We start from the raw sequence: 17,447 nt of genomic DNA, 5'->3' as shown, positions 1-17,447 counted from the left end.
AACTTATGAATCTGAGAGCTGGGTCAGAAGTAAAACACTTGACCAAAGACTAGAGACTGCAGATATGAGAGTCCTGAGAAAGATTATAGGCATGAACAGATAGCATCAATCGCAATATCGTATTAAAAACAAGGATATTAGGAAAGAACTTGACATTGTCAACATCCAGGAATGCATTAGCAGAGCTAATCTCAGGTGGTATGGTCACTTAGACAGAATGGGCGAAGAAAGATTAGCAAAACAAGTGTTCTCTGCCAGGTTCGCAGCAAAACGACTCAGAGGAAGACCAAGATATAGGTGGATTGATACGGTACAAAGTGCCTTAGACGATAGAAATATAAGATCTGATAATGTTGAAGCCTTGACAAGTAACAGACTGATTTGGAGGAAAATTGTAGATAGGAAGTTAGTAATGATGTAATTGTTTTCATGTAGTACTATCATATCCTGTATGATATTGGAATGATATAGAATGAACTGCAGGCACATTTAGATGCTACCAGCTCCAGTTTTGTAAGAAGGTACTAGGGAATTTGCAGTGCCTCTGACCACATTGTTTAATTTAAATCTCAGCCCTTGGTTGGTCCCAAGAGGGTGGAAAGAGAGGAAGATAATTCCAGGGCATAGAGGATGCTCAAAGACTAAGGTAGCAAATTACTGACTGATCTGCATCCCAGGAGTTACAACAGTCAAGGTATTGGAGAAGTTGGTTAAGAGCAAAATACAGGAATGGGACACTATATGAGATGTCAACATGGTTTAGTGAAGGGTAGATCATGCCTCAGTAACTTACTCATCTTTTATGATATAGTGACAGCTGAGTTGGATAAAGATAATGGGTTTATAGTGATACTGCTTGACTTTGCAAAGGCTTTTTCAGCATGGAATTTTAATCAGTAAATTGCAGTGCATGGGGATGGATATAAAGTTGGTAAAGTGGATGAGAGGCTGGTTGAGGGAGAGATACCAGACAGTAGTGTATTCTGGAGTAGAATCCAGTAGAGAAGGCCTGTGACTAATGATATGCCGTAGTGCTCTGTTCTTGGGTCACTTGGGTTCTTTTTTTTTATATGTGGTTCCCACCCACAAAAGTTTATTATAATCCTATAATAGAATAACACATTTGTACCATTGGTGAGCTAAGGTTTTTTTTCTCATTTTTATCAATATTTATATATTTTTTTGTAATTTTTAAAATTTTTTTTTACTTAGTCTGGAAACTTTGCTGTAGAAATCAAACATGGAACTTTTTCGAGCCACTGAAGGCCTCCTATAAACGGGGCAGTGGTCTCACGTCTCACACTGGGCGATGAAATTCATCTTCCACCTAAAGATAGTCACAAACTCTCATACCCAGGGACAGGATTCGAACCCAACCTGTTGGTTGGAGAGTGGGCACTCAATATCTCTCTAGCATTCAACATGGGCTTACAACGTCAGTCAGTTATACAAGTTATTATGCATGCACCCCCAGGGAGTCAAAAACTTATTGAGGGAAGGCTTCTTCCAGAACACACTAATACCTATCTTTTTATTATTATTATTATTTTTTTTTATATACTTTCACTGCAGATGCACTCGCATTGACCACAAGTAGTCATTTCCACACTATTACTTTGTCTCTAAGGGTGCCCCACCCCCCAAGTTTATGTGTTTCTGTCATATTTCCTCTCTTCTGTCTATTACTGAGACTTTGAAGGCTATATTTTCTCAGTGTAGCTTTGTACACAATTCCATCGGCCCGATAACATCTTGGTTACCTTTTGTTCAACCTTTTCAGTAACCTGAACTGGCAGACACTAGGCATATGTCTTTGCAGTTATTCCTCATCTCCTCTTGAACTCAAGCAACCATATCTGAGCACACTATCTTTCTTGAAACTTAACTGTGTGCTCAGATATGGTAATAAAATGGTTTTATATTTTTAAACATAAAACCATTGTAAAATTCAAAGTAATTAGTTTTAGTGATGAATATGCAAACAGTACAAATTTCACATCCAGAATTCAAACACATCAGTGTTAAGGATTCTGGATGTGAAATTTGTTCTGTTTGCATATATTCATGACAAACTAATTTCTTTTAATTTTACAATGGTTTTATGTTTAAAAAATATTCAAAATATCAGTTACATTTTCAGTAATGTCCTAATACAACAGGTAGAAATTTTATATTCCTAAAAACTGTTTTAGGGGAAATGAGTAGTCATTTTCCCTATTTTATATTATTATATAATAAAATTATATTGTCACAGTAGATAATTTTATTTGTAAAATATGGTAAGAGTCCACTTTACATCAACCATCATATTATCATTATCATCAAATTCCTACCATGTGCCCTCAAGGGGTGTACAGGATATGATAGTACTACATGAAAAATTTACATCATTACTAACTTCCTATCTACAATTTTCCTCCAAATCAGTCTGTTACTTGTCAAGATTCCAACATTATCAGATTTTATATTTCTATCGTCTAAAGCATTTTGTACCATATCGATCCACCTATATCTTGATCTTCTTCTGGGTCGTTTTCCTGCCAACCTGGCAGAGAACACTTGTTTTGCTAATTTTTCTTCGCCCATTCTGTTTAAGTGACCATACCACCTGAGATTAGCTCTGCCAAAGCATTCCTGGATGCTGACAATGTCAAGTTCTTTCCTAATATCCTTGTTTTTAATATGATATTGTCATTGATGCCATCTGTTCACGCCTCTAATCTTTCTCAGGATTCTCATATCTGCGGTTTCTAGTCTTTGGTCAAGTGTTTTACTTCTGACCCAGCTCGTAGATCCACAAGTTAAAACTGGTTTGAACACTATCTTGTATACAGCTAATTTAGTGTTCCGACTAATTTCTCTCTTATTCCATATAAATTTATTCAATTGACTTCCCACCATATCAGCTTTGTTGATTCTGTTGTATATTTCCATATTTAATTACCATCTTCACTAAAAATCGTGCCTAAGTAGCTGAAATGTTTTATTTGTTCCACAGGTTGCCAATTCACAACACAGTTTGACATTTTCAACAATTCTACCTATTTTCATTGTCTTTGTCTTTTTAATGCTGACCTTCATACCATATCTATTACAACAGCTATTCAATTTAGTCAGAGAATCTTGCAGACTTGTAGCGGATTTATTCAGAAATATAACATCGTCCACATAAAGCAAAGAGCTGACATTAACATCTCCAATTTTGATATCATGTTTAATACCACTTTCCTTCATAATGTGATCCATGTAGTTAATGAATAACAGAGGGGATAATGTACAATGTTAATCTCACACCAGATTTAACATTAAACCATCTTCCTGTACTTCCTTCAATTCTAACTGCTGACTTACAACTCAAATAAAGATTAAGTATTGCTTGATATAATGACCCATTGACACTATATAACTGTAGCGTATTGAATAGCTTCTCTCTTGGCACCTTGTCATATGCCTTTTCCAGATCGACAAAACTTAAATACAGATCTTGGTTATATTCCCATGCTTTCACAGCTATTTGTCGTAAAGTGAAGATCTGATCCTGACAGCCTCTGTTCGGCCTGAATCCAGCTTGTTCTTCACCAAGCTTTTCTTCCACAATTCTTCTCAACCGTTTCTCAAGTATAATTGCATAAATTTTACCAGTAACACTCAGTAGGGAAATACTTCTGTAATTCTCACATTCAGTTTTATTTCCCTTTTTATATATGGGTACTATGAGAGCTGTACTCCAATTATTAGGAATTCGTCCATCTGTCCAGGACTTCTGAACTATGCAGTGCAGCCACTGTATGACTTTTATACCACCGTACTTCAGCATTTCTGGTCGAATATCATCTACCCCTGCTGTCTTTCCACATTTCAAGCTTTTGATGGTTTTTTCTACTTCAAGTATGGATATGTATTCCTGACTGTCTGCCTATTGAGTGTTTTTTACCACTGTGCTATCACTGCTTGTTTCATTTAGCAATTTTTCGAAGTAATTACTCCATACTTCAAAGATATCTTTTTCTCCTGTTTTCATGTCACCTTTATCATCTCTAACTCCTTTCACAGCACTCTTTCCTCAATTTCTAAGCTTCTTCTTCAACCTGCAGAATATTTTGCCACTTTCTTGATATTTATTTTCTATGTTGTTGCCAAAGTTCTCCCATGACTTTTGTTTAGCTAGTTTTACACACTGTTTAGCTTTCTTACATTTGTCTCTGTATTCTGTAAGAGTAAAAGCTGACTTATTTGCCAGGAACTTTTGATATGCTTTCTTCTTTTCTTTCACTTCCTCTTTAACTTCCTGTGTGCACCATGGAGTTCTGATTTTTCTATCCTTGCAAACAACCTCACCATATGCCTCTCGGCTGAATCAATCAGCGTTTTCTTCAAGGCTTGCCACTGAATCTCCAAAGTTTGGTTCCTGTTCTCAAACTCTTTTATTTTTTTTTCAATAATCTCTGTGTATTTTAGTCTACAGTTCACATCTGAGAGCTGCTCAACTTTTATTCGCTTTAAAACTTTCTTACATGTTATTCTTTTCAATATGAAATTCAATTTTATCCTTCTCAAGACTAAATAGTGATCACTTCCAATTTAAAATCCTCTGTACACTCTGGTGTCCTGCACCAGATAGAAAACATTACTATCAACAATAACATAGTCAATAAGACTTTTCTTATATGTAGAAAGTATTTTACCTTGGGTATAATAAATGTTAAAAATACCAAGCTATTTTAAACCTGGTTTTACTCCTTTTCCCAAGTAAGCCAACAGACAAACAAGTCAAGTTTGCGCCTGCACGTATTGGAAGTCTAGCTGACCCTCAAAGTAGTGCAAGACCAAGGCAACTCTTGGTAAAAGTAGTATAAGCTCTGATCACTAATCTTAATATTTACCCTTAATGCAAAGCACATCTCCTGGAGATGTATGATGTTTTGTATTAAAGGCCACTATGCAGACCGGTTTCGACCTTTATTGAGGTCTCATCAGTGGGAGCCAGGCTAGAAATACCAAGATTTAGTAATACAGAGCTTATAAGTATTTTACCAGAACAAGTTACCATAAGGTGTTTTAACCTTATTAAATAAAAATCTCAGGAGGAGATATAAATGTAGAAAGTATTTTACCTTGGGTAACTCGGCTTACTTGGGAAATGGAGTAAAACCAGGTTTAAAATAGCTTGGTATTTTTAACATTTATTAAACCCAAGGTAAAATACTTTCTACATTTATAACTTCTCCTGAGATTTTTATTTAATAAGGTTAAAACACCTTATGGTTTTAAAACTTGTTCTGGTAAAATACTTATAAGCTCTGTATTACTAAATCTTGGTATTTCTAGCCTGGCTCCCACTGATGAGACTTCAATAATGGTCAAAACCGGTCTGGGTAGTGGCCTCTTGCCTTTAATACAAAACATCATGCATCTCCTCCAGGAGATGTGCTTTGCATTAAGGGTAAATATTAAGATTAGTGATCAGAGCCTATACTACTTTTACCAAGAGTTGCCTTGGTCTTGCACTACTTTGAGGGTCAGCTGGACTTTCAATACGTGCAGGCGCAAACTTGACTTGTTTGTCTGTTTGCTTACTTGGAAAATTGAGACTTTTCTTATTTCTTGCCTCTTCTCTCCATGTGAATTTGTGCACATTTTTATGTTGGAACATGGTGTTAGTAATAACCAGTCCATGTCCTGAGCAGAAATCCAACAGGTATTTCCATTATTATTAGTTTTGCTCTTTTCTCCAAATTTTCCCAAAATATATTTTTGTATGTCTCACAATCATCCTACTCTGCTATTTAGATCCCCAACAAGGACCAACTTTTCCTTTTTCATTGTGTCAGTTGCTTTCTCTAAAGCCTCAAAAATTCCTCCACTTCTACCTTAGTAGAACCTTCTGTAGGAACCATAAGCACAAATAAGTCTCATTGTCCAATTTCCCCATTCTCATATTTGCTCGCATCACTCTACTCTAGAGTGCCTGCCATTCAAGAAGATTAGCCACATATTTAGTGTTGAATACTATGGCTACTCCTTCTTTTCCTTGATTGTCATTGCCTGAATATAACATTTTGTATTTATTGCTCAGAAACATCTCACCAGTTTTTGTCTTTTTTGTTTCAGTCACTCCTATTATGTTGATCTGGTACTTATCTGATTCCTCAGCTAGCTCCATTTCTTTGCCATTCAGGCTTCTTATGTTGATAGTACCGATCTTTAACTCTGGTGATGTTGAGTTGTGGTGTGTTTTCAGATTTGTTCCAGTAGCTGATTTTTGCTGTTCGTCCTAGTTCCCTGGCGAAAACAATGGGGGCCCCTTGTTTAACCAGGCGATGCCCCAGACAGCATAAAATTTTGTCATGTTGTACCATCATTTTGTATTTTGATTTAAGCCAATAAGAATACAATTTGGTCGGCTAAATCCCAAATTGCCAGCCCATCCTTGTTTGTTCAGTATCCAGATAGATACACAACAGGGTGCACCACGAGAAGTTGAGGATTGGACATTAGGTCAGATGCCATTAGGTTCTCCACATTCCTTTAAAGGCTATGTGGAGGTCTCCTCTCAGTTACACAGCTTTGACCCTTAAGCACCCCTCAACCATCATATTGATGAAATTAATACACATCTATCTTAGAAGACAGAGTTAATTAAGGACTGAAAGAGCTAACAAAGAAGATGCCAAGCAGTCAGTATATAAGACATTGAAAGGCATTTTTATTGTATATTTAAATTTTTTTAAGCTTAGTATTTTATTAACTTACCTAATTCCAAGATCAGAGTAACTGTTACAAAAAATGAATTATGAAATAAAATAAATTTGCTGATGCCTTTTATTTCCCAGGGAGTGTAACAAGGCCATTTTAGCCCTAACTTACTTTTTTGAAGATTAATGATGATTATTGGCCTAAAACTATCGGTGATCCAAAAGCATTGGGAGGAAGAAGAGTATAACAAACATCTGCTGCCTGACTTTTATGTTGATTTTGCTGATTTACAAGATTGAAGACCGTAGTTTCTGGGAGTTTAAAAAAAAAAAATTCCAAATGCCAATGATTGACCAACTTGGAAAACCCAACATTAAAAAAAAAAAAAAAAAAAAAAAAGAGCCTTGAAAAAGCTCCTCTAGTCAGGAACAAGAATTGACCATAGAATAATCTTTTTTTAGTGGCATAGCAGCACTATGGAACAAATGCCTATCTACAGAGTTGCATAGGCATATATGAATTGTAATTGTATTTGAACATTTGTCACTTTATACTAGCCAGTTTGCACTCCCATTTCCCCATTTCTGTTCCCTTCCTCACTGCAATACTAAACAGATGGAATAGTATATGCTAGTAAATTAGGCTGTCTTGATGGTCACAATACCCAGACATATCCATCTAATTTGAATTGAAGTGTGCATCAGAATTGTCACTTCATCACACATTCCAGTTACCCATTTACTGTTCATTTATGAATAAGCTCTGTACTATGCAGATGGAATAAAATGCATTGAATAAATACATACAATGTTTGGAATGATGCTTGTGTACTATGTAGATTGAATGCATACTTTGTTTGGAATGATGCTTGACTTGCATGTAGTCTTTCTATGAGTTTTAAAATGCCGTGCATGACAGATAGCACCATCTATGGAGTGTACCAGTTTCAACACTCTCTACCTGTGTCATTCAGTTGAGGGCTCTCATTTGACTAATAAGTGGCATGCTAAGTTGCTGTAATGTTAAAATGGAGTACCACTGTGATAAAGTTTTTCACCAAAGAAGGGCTTTCTCCGTGTGTTATCAAACAGTGATTGGATGGTATTTATGGGGAAGCTTCTTCATCATATTCTACTTTAAGGAATGAGCTAAACAGTTTCGCCTAGGAAGAGAGAGCATTGAAGATTTCCTCATGATGGTTGGCCTGTGATGACTGAGGAAATGTCTCTCTTGTTGAGGAGGAACTGCTCAATGACTGACGGCTGAAGCTCAAAGAATTTCAACAAGGTTGGGGCTTTCTATAACAACCATCTTTCGCATCATTCACGAAAAGCTTCACATAACAAAGGTCAATGCAAGGTGGGTGCCCCAACTTCTCTCTTCAATTTCAGAAGGAACATCATGTGATCTGTTCCTGCAAGTTTTTAAGCTTTGTCAAGGGATTCAGAGAGAAGTGCTGGAATCCATTGTCATCAGGGATGAAACCATTGTCCTTTTTTTTTTATGATCCTCTTTCCAAAAGGGAATCCATGGAGTGGTGCAAACCAGGCAAAGCACCTCCAAAACAAGGTCACTCAATCTACCAAGCATGGCAACAATTTTTTTTCCCTTGAAGTATTGATTGACTTCAAGGAAAGGAATTGCAGAATACTATGCTTCATATTCTTGCACAAACTGCACGATGCCATAAAGGAGAAGAGATGAGGAATGCTAAGTCATGGTGTTTGCCTGCTTCATGACAATGCTCCAGGACTGTGGCTTTGAGGAGATTGAACATCCACCCTACACCCCAGATCTAGCACCCGGTGATTACTACCTCTTCTCAAAACTGAAGAAAGACCTTCGAGGAAAAAAATTTGCATATGACAAAGAGGTGAAACATGCAGTTTTAGGCCATTTAGCAGAAAAAAGTACAGACTATTTTTTTCAAGGGTATAGAAATGTTAATTCAAAAATGTGAAGAGTGTGTTGAAGTAAAGGGAGATTATGTTGAAAAGTGACAGTTGTTTTCTTTCTATCAATTCTAAAAGTTAGTCAGGCCGTAAATTTATGGAACCACCCTTGTATGAATGTTTGTATTTAATGTTCTGGTACAAACCTTTGTGGTTGTGGGACACCCTGAAATGATTGAGAGAATCAGCTAATGCGTAATTGGAGGAACTTGCTTTATTCTAGCATTCTACATTTCCATCAGTGTGACTGTTCCTTGCTTTTCTTTTCACTGTCATATTTCCATCTTTTAACAAAGTCAGATTCACTTGATCTCAGATACTTAGATTTTGCTGCATTCACATCAAACTGATCAATAACTAAATATGGAAGCCTACGATAACATCTTGCTGAAAGTCAGTGAACTCTGTGACATACCTGCATTCAATCAACAAGCTGCATGTTCAGATCTTACCATAGCCAGATCTTACCATTGCTGGGTGTGAGACTATTGCCTTGCTTATTTGAAGGCATGAAATGGTTTGATAAAATTTTGTTTGGTCTCTATAGTCTGGATTATGTAAAAAAAAAAAAAAAAAATAAATAAATATAAAAAACTAAAAAACGTTCCCTACCCTCTTTATTAATGTGCTGTAGGTTTACTACCTTTTGTGGATGGGTGGGAGTCACATAAATAAATATTAAATAGCTTCTCACTATGTTAGTTGCTGTTTTCAATCGCTGAGTAGTGATTCTTACTTGTAAAATCCATGAATAATCTTATGCTGTGAAATGTCATTTAAAATGTTTTTTAAGCAGAAGTTTATTGGAAAGAAGTGTCTGTTTAGCCCTGTGAAAATGTGAATTCCATAAGCTCTGGGCTGCCTGCAAAAATGTTATTACAGGTTCAATTCTAGTTGCCAACTAGAACTTTTTTTCCTAGGCATTTATTTGACTAGTTCCTGAGTTAGTTGATCTTTAGCACAGGCAAGTAGGTTTTTTTTTCTCTCTCTCAAACTTGTTTTAACCCTTCATTTCAAAATATCGATTGTAGAATTCACACTATTACAGTCAATAATACAAATGTTAGGGGGGGGGGGTTTAGAGTTGTGAGATAGCAGCAGTGGGGAATTTATGCTTTTGCAATCTGTGTACGTATTACAAAGTGACAAATTCACTAGATAAAAGAGATGCATATACAATGGCATACTTGGATTTTTTTTTTTGAAGGCCTTTGATAGACTGCCACTCAACAAGTTGGTAGCTAAATTGAAATAGATAGGTATCAGCTGATTGTGTATGGAGGGATAATATCCCAAAAGAGGAAGATGCTTTGAAATGTCATTTTGGGATGATATCCCAAAATAGTTCCACGTGGATCTTTTTTAGGACTATTGTTGTTTAACTTATATGTTAATGACATTTGGGATATGCAGATGTTGTAGCTTTGCAGGAGGATCTGAATAGACTATGCAAGTGTCCACACAACCTGGTTGGCTATTGTACTCTTTGAAAGCCTTGATTCATTGATAGCTTGAGTTTACCATGAGTAAACTGATGGGTGGAGACTAGTTGCCTGTCTTCAAAAAGTTAATTAAGGCTAAAGGAGCTCTGCTTATTTCTTTCGAGAAAAGGCATTAGAGGATTTTTATTTATTATTGGAAAGAGCTGAAAATTAGCATATAGTTATTCAACTGTATGCCAACTGCAGCTGACATTTGGATTGCAGAATTTCAACAAATTTCCAAGAAATCTCATGGAAGTAGACTCAACTTTAAAATTGAGGTAAGGTGGAATCTTGAAATATTCACATAATCTGAAATGTGAAACACTCTACTGTTAATAGAGGAAAATACCATTGAATGCTGGACCAAATGTTCAAAATCTCAGTACAAAAGAAACTTAACTTTCATTAGCAATATTTAAGTTGGCCATTACACTCTAGAAAATGTTATAAGCATGTGACTTAATCATGATGATAATGGGAATAGAACATTAAATATGCATACTAGATAATCTTCAGATGTATATTTTCACATGTAAGTTATAAGAGAAAATTTTATGTATCATGTTTTTTCTTATGAGTACTTAATGGATGTTGATAATGATAAGATTTTTTCCCTTCCTCTTAGTTTAAAATTCAAAGGATACTGAGCTCCAGCAATACAGACATGGAGAGATGTTTGTGAAAGTTTTAGGCATTTTGTCATTAGTCAAGCTTTCCCTTAAAAAATACCATGTCACCAATAATATCTGATGGTCCAGTACTTCATGTTGTGGTTGTTGGTTTTCATCATAAAAAAGGCTGTTTAGTAAGTATTCTTAATTTAAGACTCAATGCAATATTAGGGCAACCTGATATAAGTCAATTGCCTTTATATACAAGTGGACCAAATGCAAACTTTTATTTGCTCACACTTCAATAAAATAAGGATGAAAACAAGTCGAACGAAATTTAATCGACTATATAATTTACTGTAGAAAATGTTATTCTATTGACTATATGGACAAGTCTTGTCTAAAAGAAAACTGATAGTTTCTTTGTTTATTACTTACTACTTTTTTTGATCAGGTGGGCTAAATGCTGAAAATTTTAAACCATACTTAATGTCTGCAGCAGAAGACAGAAATTAATAAATATTGTTGCAAACTTTTATGTGAAACCCATTCAAGTTAGTTGTCTTCTATCACCTGGTTTATATGGAATTAGAAGTCAGTGATCATTAAATAACATTTAAAACTAAGTCAGCAACCTTATGGACAGGCTCAGGTGTTGGATGTTATTTGTTTTTGCTTTTTAATGGTGCTCCATACCAAAACAATAAATAATAATAATAAATATATTAACTGGCATATATTTTTCTGCATTTCAAACCAGAATCTTCATTTCCCCTACTTGTTATAGTAGTACACAAGTGACAATAAATACAGGAAAGTAATGGAGTTCAGATTGTAATGGAGACATTTTATTCATATCAAAGTTTCTGGACCAGAATATTAAGTTGACATGGGAATGCAAATAAATATTTTACCAGCTAAAATTAATTATTTACAGCCAATGTTTTGCTAGTTTAAGCTAGAATTATGAAAAGCAATTTAACACTACACATTCAGTGAAGATGACAAAAATGACCTTGATAACAAGGACAGTTACATGACGAGTGTATTAGTGATGCTCTTCTTGGTGATTCCTGTTGTTAGTACTGATGGGTAGATACAGTGTGCCAAAATCTGTTTAAAATCATATCTTCGATTCTGTTACAGTTAAACTGATTCTGTAGAACTTGTGCTGCTTCCAGGAACAGTCTCTCTCCAATTTAAACTGGAATTTGTGAGTAGCCTGGCTTTCTTCTACCTTATGAAGTGGTCTTTCTCTAAGGCATGTTGAGATAGTCAGCTTTTTGGTTCTCCATTTTGAATGTATTTTTTATGTTCTTTTTTCTTGACCACAGTAGTGTGTCTTGTCTTCCTGAAATATTGAGTTCCACACTGGCAGGGGATGCTGTAGATACCTCGGAAGGAGAGAGTCTCACTTCTAATGACTTCACATCAATTGCCTTAGTATTCCACAATGCAGCGTGCAGACTTTGTTTGCTTACACTTGGATAAAGGATGAAACCCAGAATATAATTTCTTAGCATCTTTAATTTAAAATATAACCAAGTGGAAAAAACTCTCATCATCTATTTAGTATCATTTCTGAGTCTTGTTCCCACTGATGAGACCTCAATAAAAGTTGAAACCGGTCTGGGTAGTGGCCCTTCCCATAATGTATAGCATTATACACATTCATAAGGGTGTGTGTGTGTGTGTGTGTTGCATTATGGGATACTGATGTGAAGTCATTAGCCTCTATATATGAGTTGCCCTGTCACGAAGTCACTTCACGTGCAAACTTTGTTTACTTACACTTGGATAAAGAATGAAATCAAGAATATAATTTCTTGGCTCTTTAATTTATTTTATTATATTTCTTTTGTACTTTAGCTATCAAATTTGCTGTGTATGCAGGTTATTTCACATGGCAAGGAAAAATATACGAACAGATTAATGTTGTGCAATGGATTCTCTTTTCTTTTCCTTTGACTTTTCATATGAAGTATTCGGAGAACAAAGCTCTAGCATAGATACTTCAAACCCTGAGTCTGGTTGTGCTATGTAGATGATGTTTTGCCATGTAGAGGATGATGGTAGTGATTGTTTAGATTCTTTTGTAACTCATCTAAACAGCCCACACTTTAAATGCACTTCACATTAGAAATTAATCAAATAACTGTTTTCCCTTCCTTGACCTACTAGTCACATGTTTTTCAGAGGATTCACTGCTTTTTTCTATTTGTATCAGGAAAAAAGATATTTTTCCTAAACAATAACACCATCATTTGGCTCAGCACTATGTGATTCTCAAAATGTTAACTCAGGGCCAGGGCTATTTGTTCTAATGGCACAGTGCTTGTTACATAACTTAACTGCACTTTTTGGCAGCCTCCTACAAAATAGATAAAAATGCTGCATGTCCTCTCCCTCTCAACACACACAAGGTGAAAGCACTACTATTCCTGTCCCATATATCTGTGATACATCTGAAAAGATGACTTAAGACTAAAGAAATATAACACCTACACTGCATTTTGACCACACTTCAACCTAGATGTGATTGACTACTATCACATGTTTTTCAGAGGGTTCACTGTCTTTTTCTATTTGTAGGAAACCAACATGCACTGAGAAGATATTTGCACTCCAGGGTGGAAGTGAGATAGAAGTGTGGTTTGACATTGTTCAAACTGCAATCCTTCTCTTGCAGATTAATACATAATTTAATTTTTGACAGATTAATCTGCCAGAAATTTCAGAGACAGTCATCTTAAAATGAATCCAATAGCTCTGAAAAAACTTATTTGTACAGTGTTAGAGAAGATATTTTATTACCAAATTACGATTTTAGGTCTTTTGTCTATTACAATTTGAATATTGTTTCATATACTCATTGTTGCTTATGTATCATAACAAGTAGTTGTGCTCTAAGGATGCTGGTTTGAAATCCAGTGAAGCATTAGCCATTTAAAATCTTTATTATTATTATTATTATTTATCATTGTGGTGTAATACTGTGAAAAGCAGAGATTAATAGGCAAAGAGCAAATCTATTACAGTCAGTCAAGGAATCTAGTATGACTATTCAAAAGCTAAGTTTCAACTGCAATGGAAAGTAAAAAAAAAAAGAAACGTTAAATTTTAATTCCATCTTTCTCAGCTTAGTAATCAGTATTGGTGCTGAACGATTCACTCTTCTGAATCTTACAGATTTTTTATTTATATTTTGTTACATGAACACCTCCAAGGAGTCCAAAGACTCTCGAGGGAGGGCACCTATCACCAACAACAAACCGCAATTGCCATCATCAGCTACACCAACGCCATCTACTGCCCACCAACACCACTAGTATTTTCAGACAATCACAAACATCCATGCCCATGGTGGGATTCGAGCCTGCAGTCTTTTGGCTGGAGAGTGGATATGCTAACCACTCAGCCAACAGGCCAGCTGATGCACTGATGATTACCAGTTAGTTTCTGGTTTACATATATTTTTGCAGTAATAAAATTACTATATTCTTGTGAATACATGTATATAATAAATGTTTTAATTGCACAATTTCCATTAAAAATTTGTATAATTAAAACTTTCCTTTTAATATAATTGAAACAATTGAACCAAGCTCAAGCTTGGTTTAATTGTAGTTTTTCAGTGATTTGTATTTTGATAGATTAGTTGTGAATAGGTAGTTTTTTCATGTATTGTTTTCATCATAATCATCACGAACCATGGGCTCACTGCCCATTGATTTCTGATACCTGTTTCACTATCTTCTTCCACCTTTCTTTGTCCAGTGCATAGTGTCGCAGTTTTTGTACACACATTCCACACCAGTCTTTTATATCGTCTATCCATTCTCTGTATGGTCTGCCTCTTCTGTTTAAACCATCCAAAATACCAAACATAAATGTCTTTATCTTCCGGTCCTCATTCATTCTACAGATGTGTCCAAATAATTGCTGCTTCCGTTTTATGATCTTCTGCATTAGATTCTGTTTTGATTGTATCTTCTGATAGAGCTCTTCATTGGTGATTTTCTATACCCATCCTATTCTTAGAATCTTCCTGTAACAAGTTCTTTCTAATGCCAAAATTCTTTTTCTTGATTCCTTATTTATTACCCCATGTTTCAGATCCGTACAGTACACCGCTGAAGATGCATGTTTTCCAGTACTCTTATTTTTGTTTGCAGACTGATCACTTTACTTTTCCAGATGTTATCCATGGCCATCAGATTTGTTCTTCCTTTTGCAATCCTGATCTTTATTTCTTTTTTTACAGTCCAAGTCATATGTCAGTTTACTTCCCAAATATGTGAATTGTTCTACATTTTCTATATCAGTTCCATCCACTTGTATCTTTTGTTTCATGTTCTTCTCACCAAATACCATTGTCTTTGTTTTTTCCAAGCTCATAACAAGTCCATATCTCTTCCCTTCCTCATTTAACAGTTTTAGTGTTTTTTGTAGTTCTCTTTCGTCTTTTTCAATAATAACAATGTCATCTGCAAATCTCAGATTGTTAATTCTCATTCCATGTAGAGATATTCCTTTGGTATCTTCCTTCAATTTGTCCATTACTCTTTCTAAATGTGTGATGAAAATGCTTGGTGATATTGGGTCTTCCTGTCTAGTACCTCTGCTTGTTTTAAACTATTTCCCCAAATCATCACCTATTCTAACTGCTGCAACTGCATTCTGATAAACATCTTTTAATATAGCTATTAGTTTTTTTTATCAATTCCATAGGATTCCAGAACTGCCAATGTCACTTTCTGGTCAATACTGTCAAATGCTTTCTGAAAATCAATCAACAGAGCAAGTATATATGTTTTTGTTTTTTTCTCCTAGCTTTCTCTGCTATTAACCTCATTGTCAAAATCAATTGAATTGTAGTTCTATCCTTCCTAAATCCTGCTTGCTCGTCTGCAAGGTATGCTTCCAATTGTGTTCTCAATCTTTTTGTCAATATGATCATCATCACTTTACCAAGGTGAATTATCAAGGCAATTCTTCTATTATTTTTACATTCTAGCTTATTTCCTTTCTTGTATAATGTTACTAATATTGATTTCACCCACTCCTCTGGCATTTTCCCTTCTTTCCATACCATATTACATAGTTGATGCATTTCTGTAACCATACTTTCACCACCATATTTAATAATTTCTCCAGTAATGTTATCATTACCAGGACTCTTGTTGTGTTTTAGCCATCCTATTGCTTTTTCTACCTCTCCTCTTAAAATGTCCATATCATGCTCATTACCTGGTGGTGATATCTGCTTCAATTCTTCAGTCAGTTTCCCAATGCTATCTGAATCTAGTTTTTCTTTATAACTCACTACAGTATCTTGTACACCGCTATACAATTTTTTCTTTATTCATCAATACTTTGTCTTTTTCATCTTTAATAGTGGTCTGTTTTGGTTGCCACTTTCTATTAATGGTTCTGATCATTTTGTATACCTCCCTTGTTTTATGCTCTTCATATTACTGTTCTGTATTGTTGAATTGGGCTTCTAACCATTTCATCTTATCTATTCTGACTGCTTTTTTCACCTCATTACACTTTCTTCTATATTGCTCTTCTATTTGTTCTGATGTATCCCTTCTTATCTTCAACATTTTTCTCCTGTACTAACTTCAGTGTTTCTTGTGTAATCCATTTCTTCTTGATCTTCTCTTCTTCTGGTACCGTTTCTTCAACTGCATCTTCTATCGCCTTCATTACTCTTTTCACTCTTAAATTCGAGTTTTTTTCTTTCTCCACTTTTAAGTTTCTCTTCTAACACTGTTCTGTACCTTCTTCCTATTTCTGCTTCACTTATTCATGCTGTAGCTCTTCTATTCTGATGTTGGGGTTTATATTTCTTTTTTTTAATTTCAACTTGATGTTTGCAATCACTAAACTATGGTCCGAGTCTATATCCACTCCTTGAAAAGTTCGACATTGCTGTACTGATGTTATCCATCTTCATTTAATCATAATCATACCAATCATGTTTTTGGTTTTCCCATCATTTGATCGGCACGTCCATTTTCTACACTCTTTTGTTGGAATCTTGTGTTGCAGATCATCTCGTGGTCCACAGCAAATTCTAACAATTTTTCACCTCGTTCATTTCTTTCTCCGAAACCATATTTTCCCATGACTCTTTCCCAACCATCATTATCTATTCCAACTTTGACATTCCAATCTCCTTCAATAATTAGCACATCTTGCTTTGGTATTGTTTGTATTGTCTCTGTCAGAACTTTGTGGAATAAGTCAATATCCTCATCTGTGCTGTCAGATGTGGGTGCATATATCTGGGCTATTGATATGTTTGAATGGCTTTGCCTGAAATCTTGCTACTATGATTCGTTCATTAACTGGTTTGTAGCCTAACAGCGCCTCTCGAGCTCTTTTGCTAAGAAGGAAGCCAACTCCTGCTTCGTGCATGGTGTCATGTCCTGACCATATTACTTCGCATCCATTGATCTTTCCAGATGATGTCCATCTCATCTCTGCCAATCCTAGTATATCCCACCGATATCTCTTAATTTCCTCACAAAGTAGTCCTAATTTTCACGGCATCCAGAGTGTCCGCACATTCCACGTTCCTACTGATAGCAGTTCTGTTAGTTTCTGTTTCCTTTCGGTATCCCACTTTTCGATCCAACCCCAATCGCTCGATTGGTATCGCAGCCCTGTTTATCCAGGCGACGCCCAAGCCTGCA

General features: G+C 35.5%; 1 protein-coding gene across 2 annotated transcripts in view; it reads left to right on the top strand.

Moving 5' to 3' along the window:
- LOC150105523 (late secretory pathway protein AVL9 homolog) overlaps positions 1-17,447 on the top strand; it is a 415,642-nt gene that overhangs the window by 58,470 nt on the left and 339,725 nt on the right. For both annotated transcript variants that reach the window (XM_090394870.1, XM_090394871.1), the window contains exon 3: positions 10,758-10,937. In XM_090394870.1, coding sequence (XP_090250996.1) covers positions 10,863-10,937 — 75 coding nt within the window. In that variant the 5' untranslated portion in view covers positions 10,758-10,862. The remainder of the gene's footprint in view (positions 1-10,757; positions 10,938-17,447) is intronic.

Source organism: Typopeltis vanoorti, chromosome 6, assembly GCF_054136105.1.
Source record: "Typopeltis vanoorti isolate ZY-2024b chromosome 6, IOZ_Tvanoo_1.0, whole genome shotgun sequence".
In the NCBI taxonomy this organism is placed as follows: domain Eukaryota; kingdom Metazoa; phylum Arthropoda; class Arachnida; order Uropygi; family Thelyphonidae; genus Typopeltis; species Typopeltis vanoorti.
This window is presented reverse-complemented; position numbering and strand designations above follow the sequence as displayed.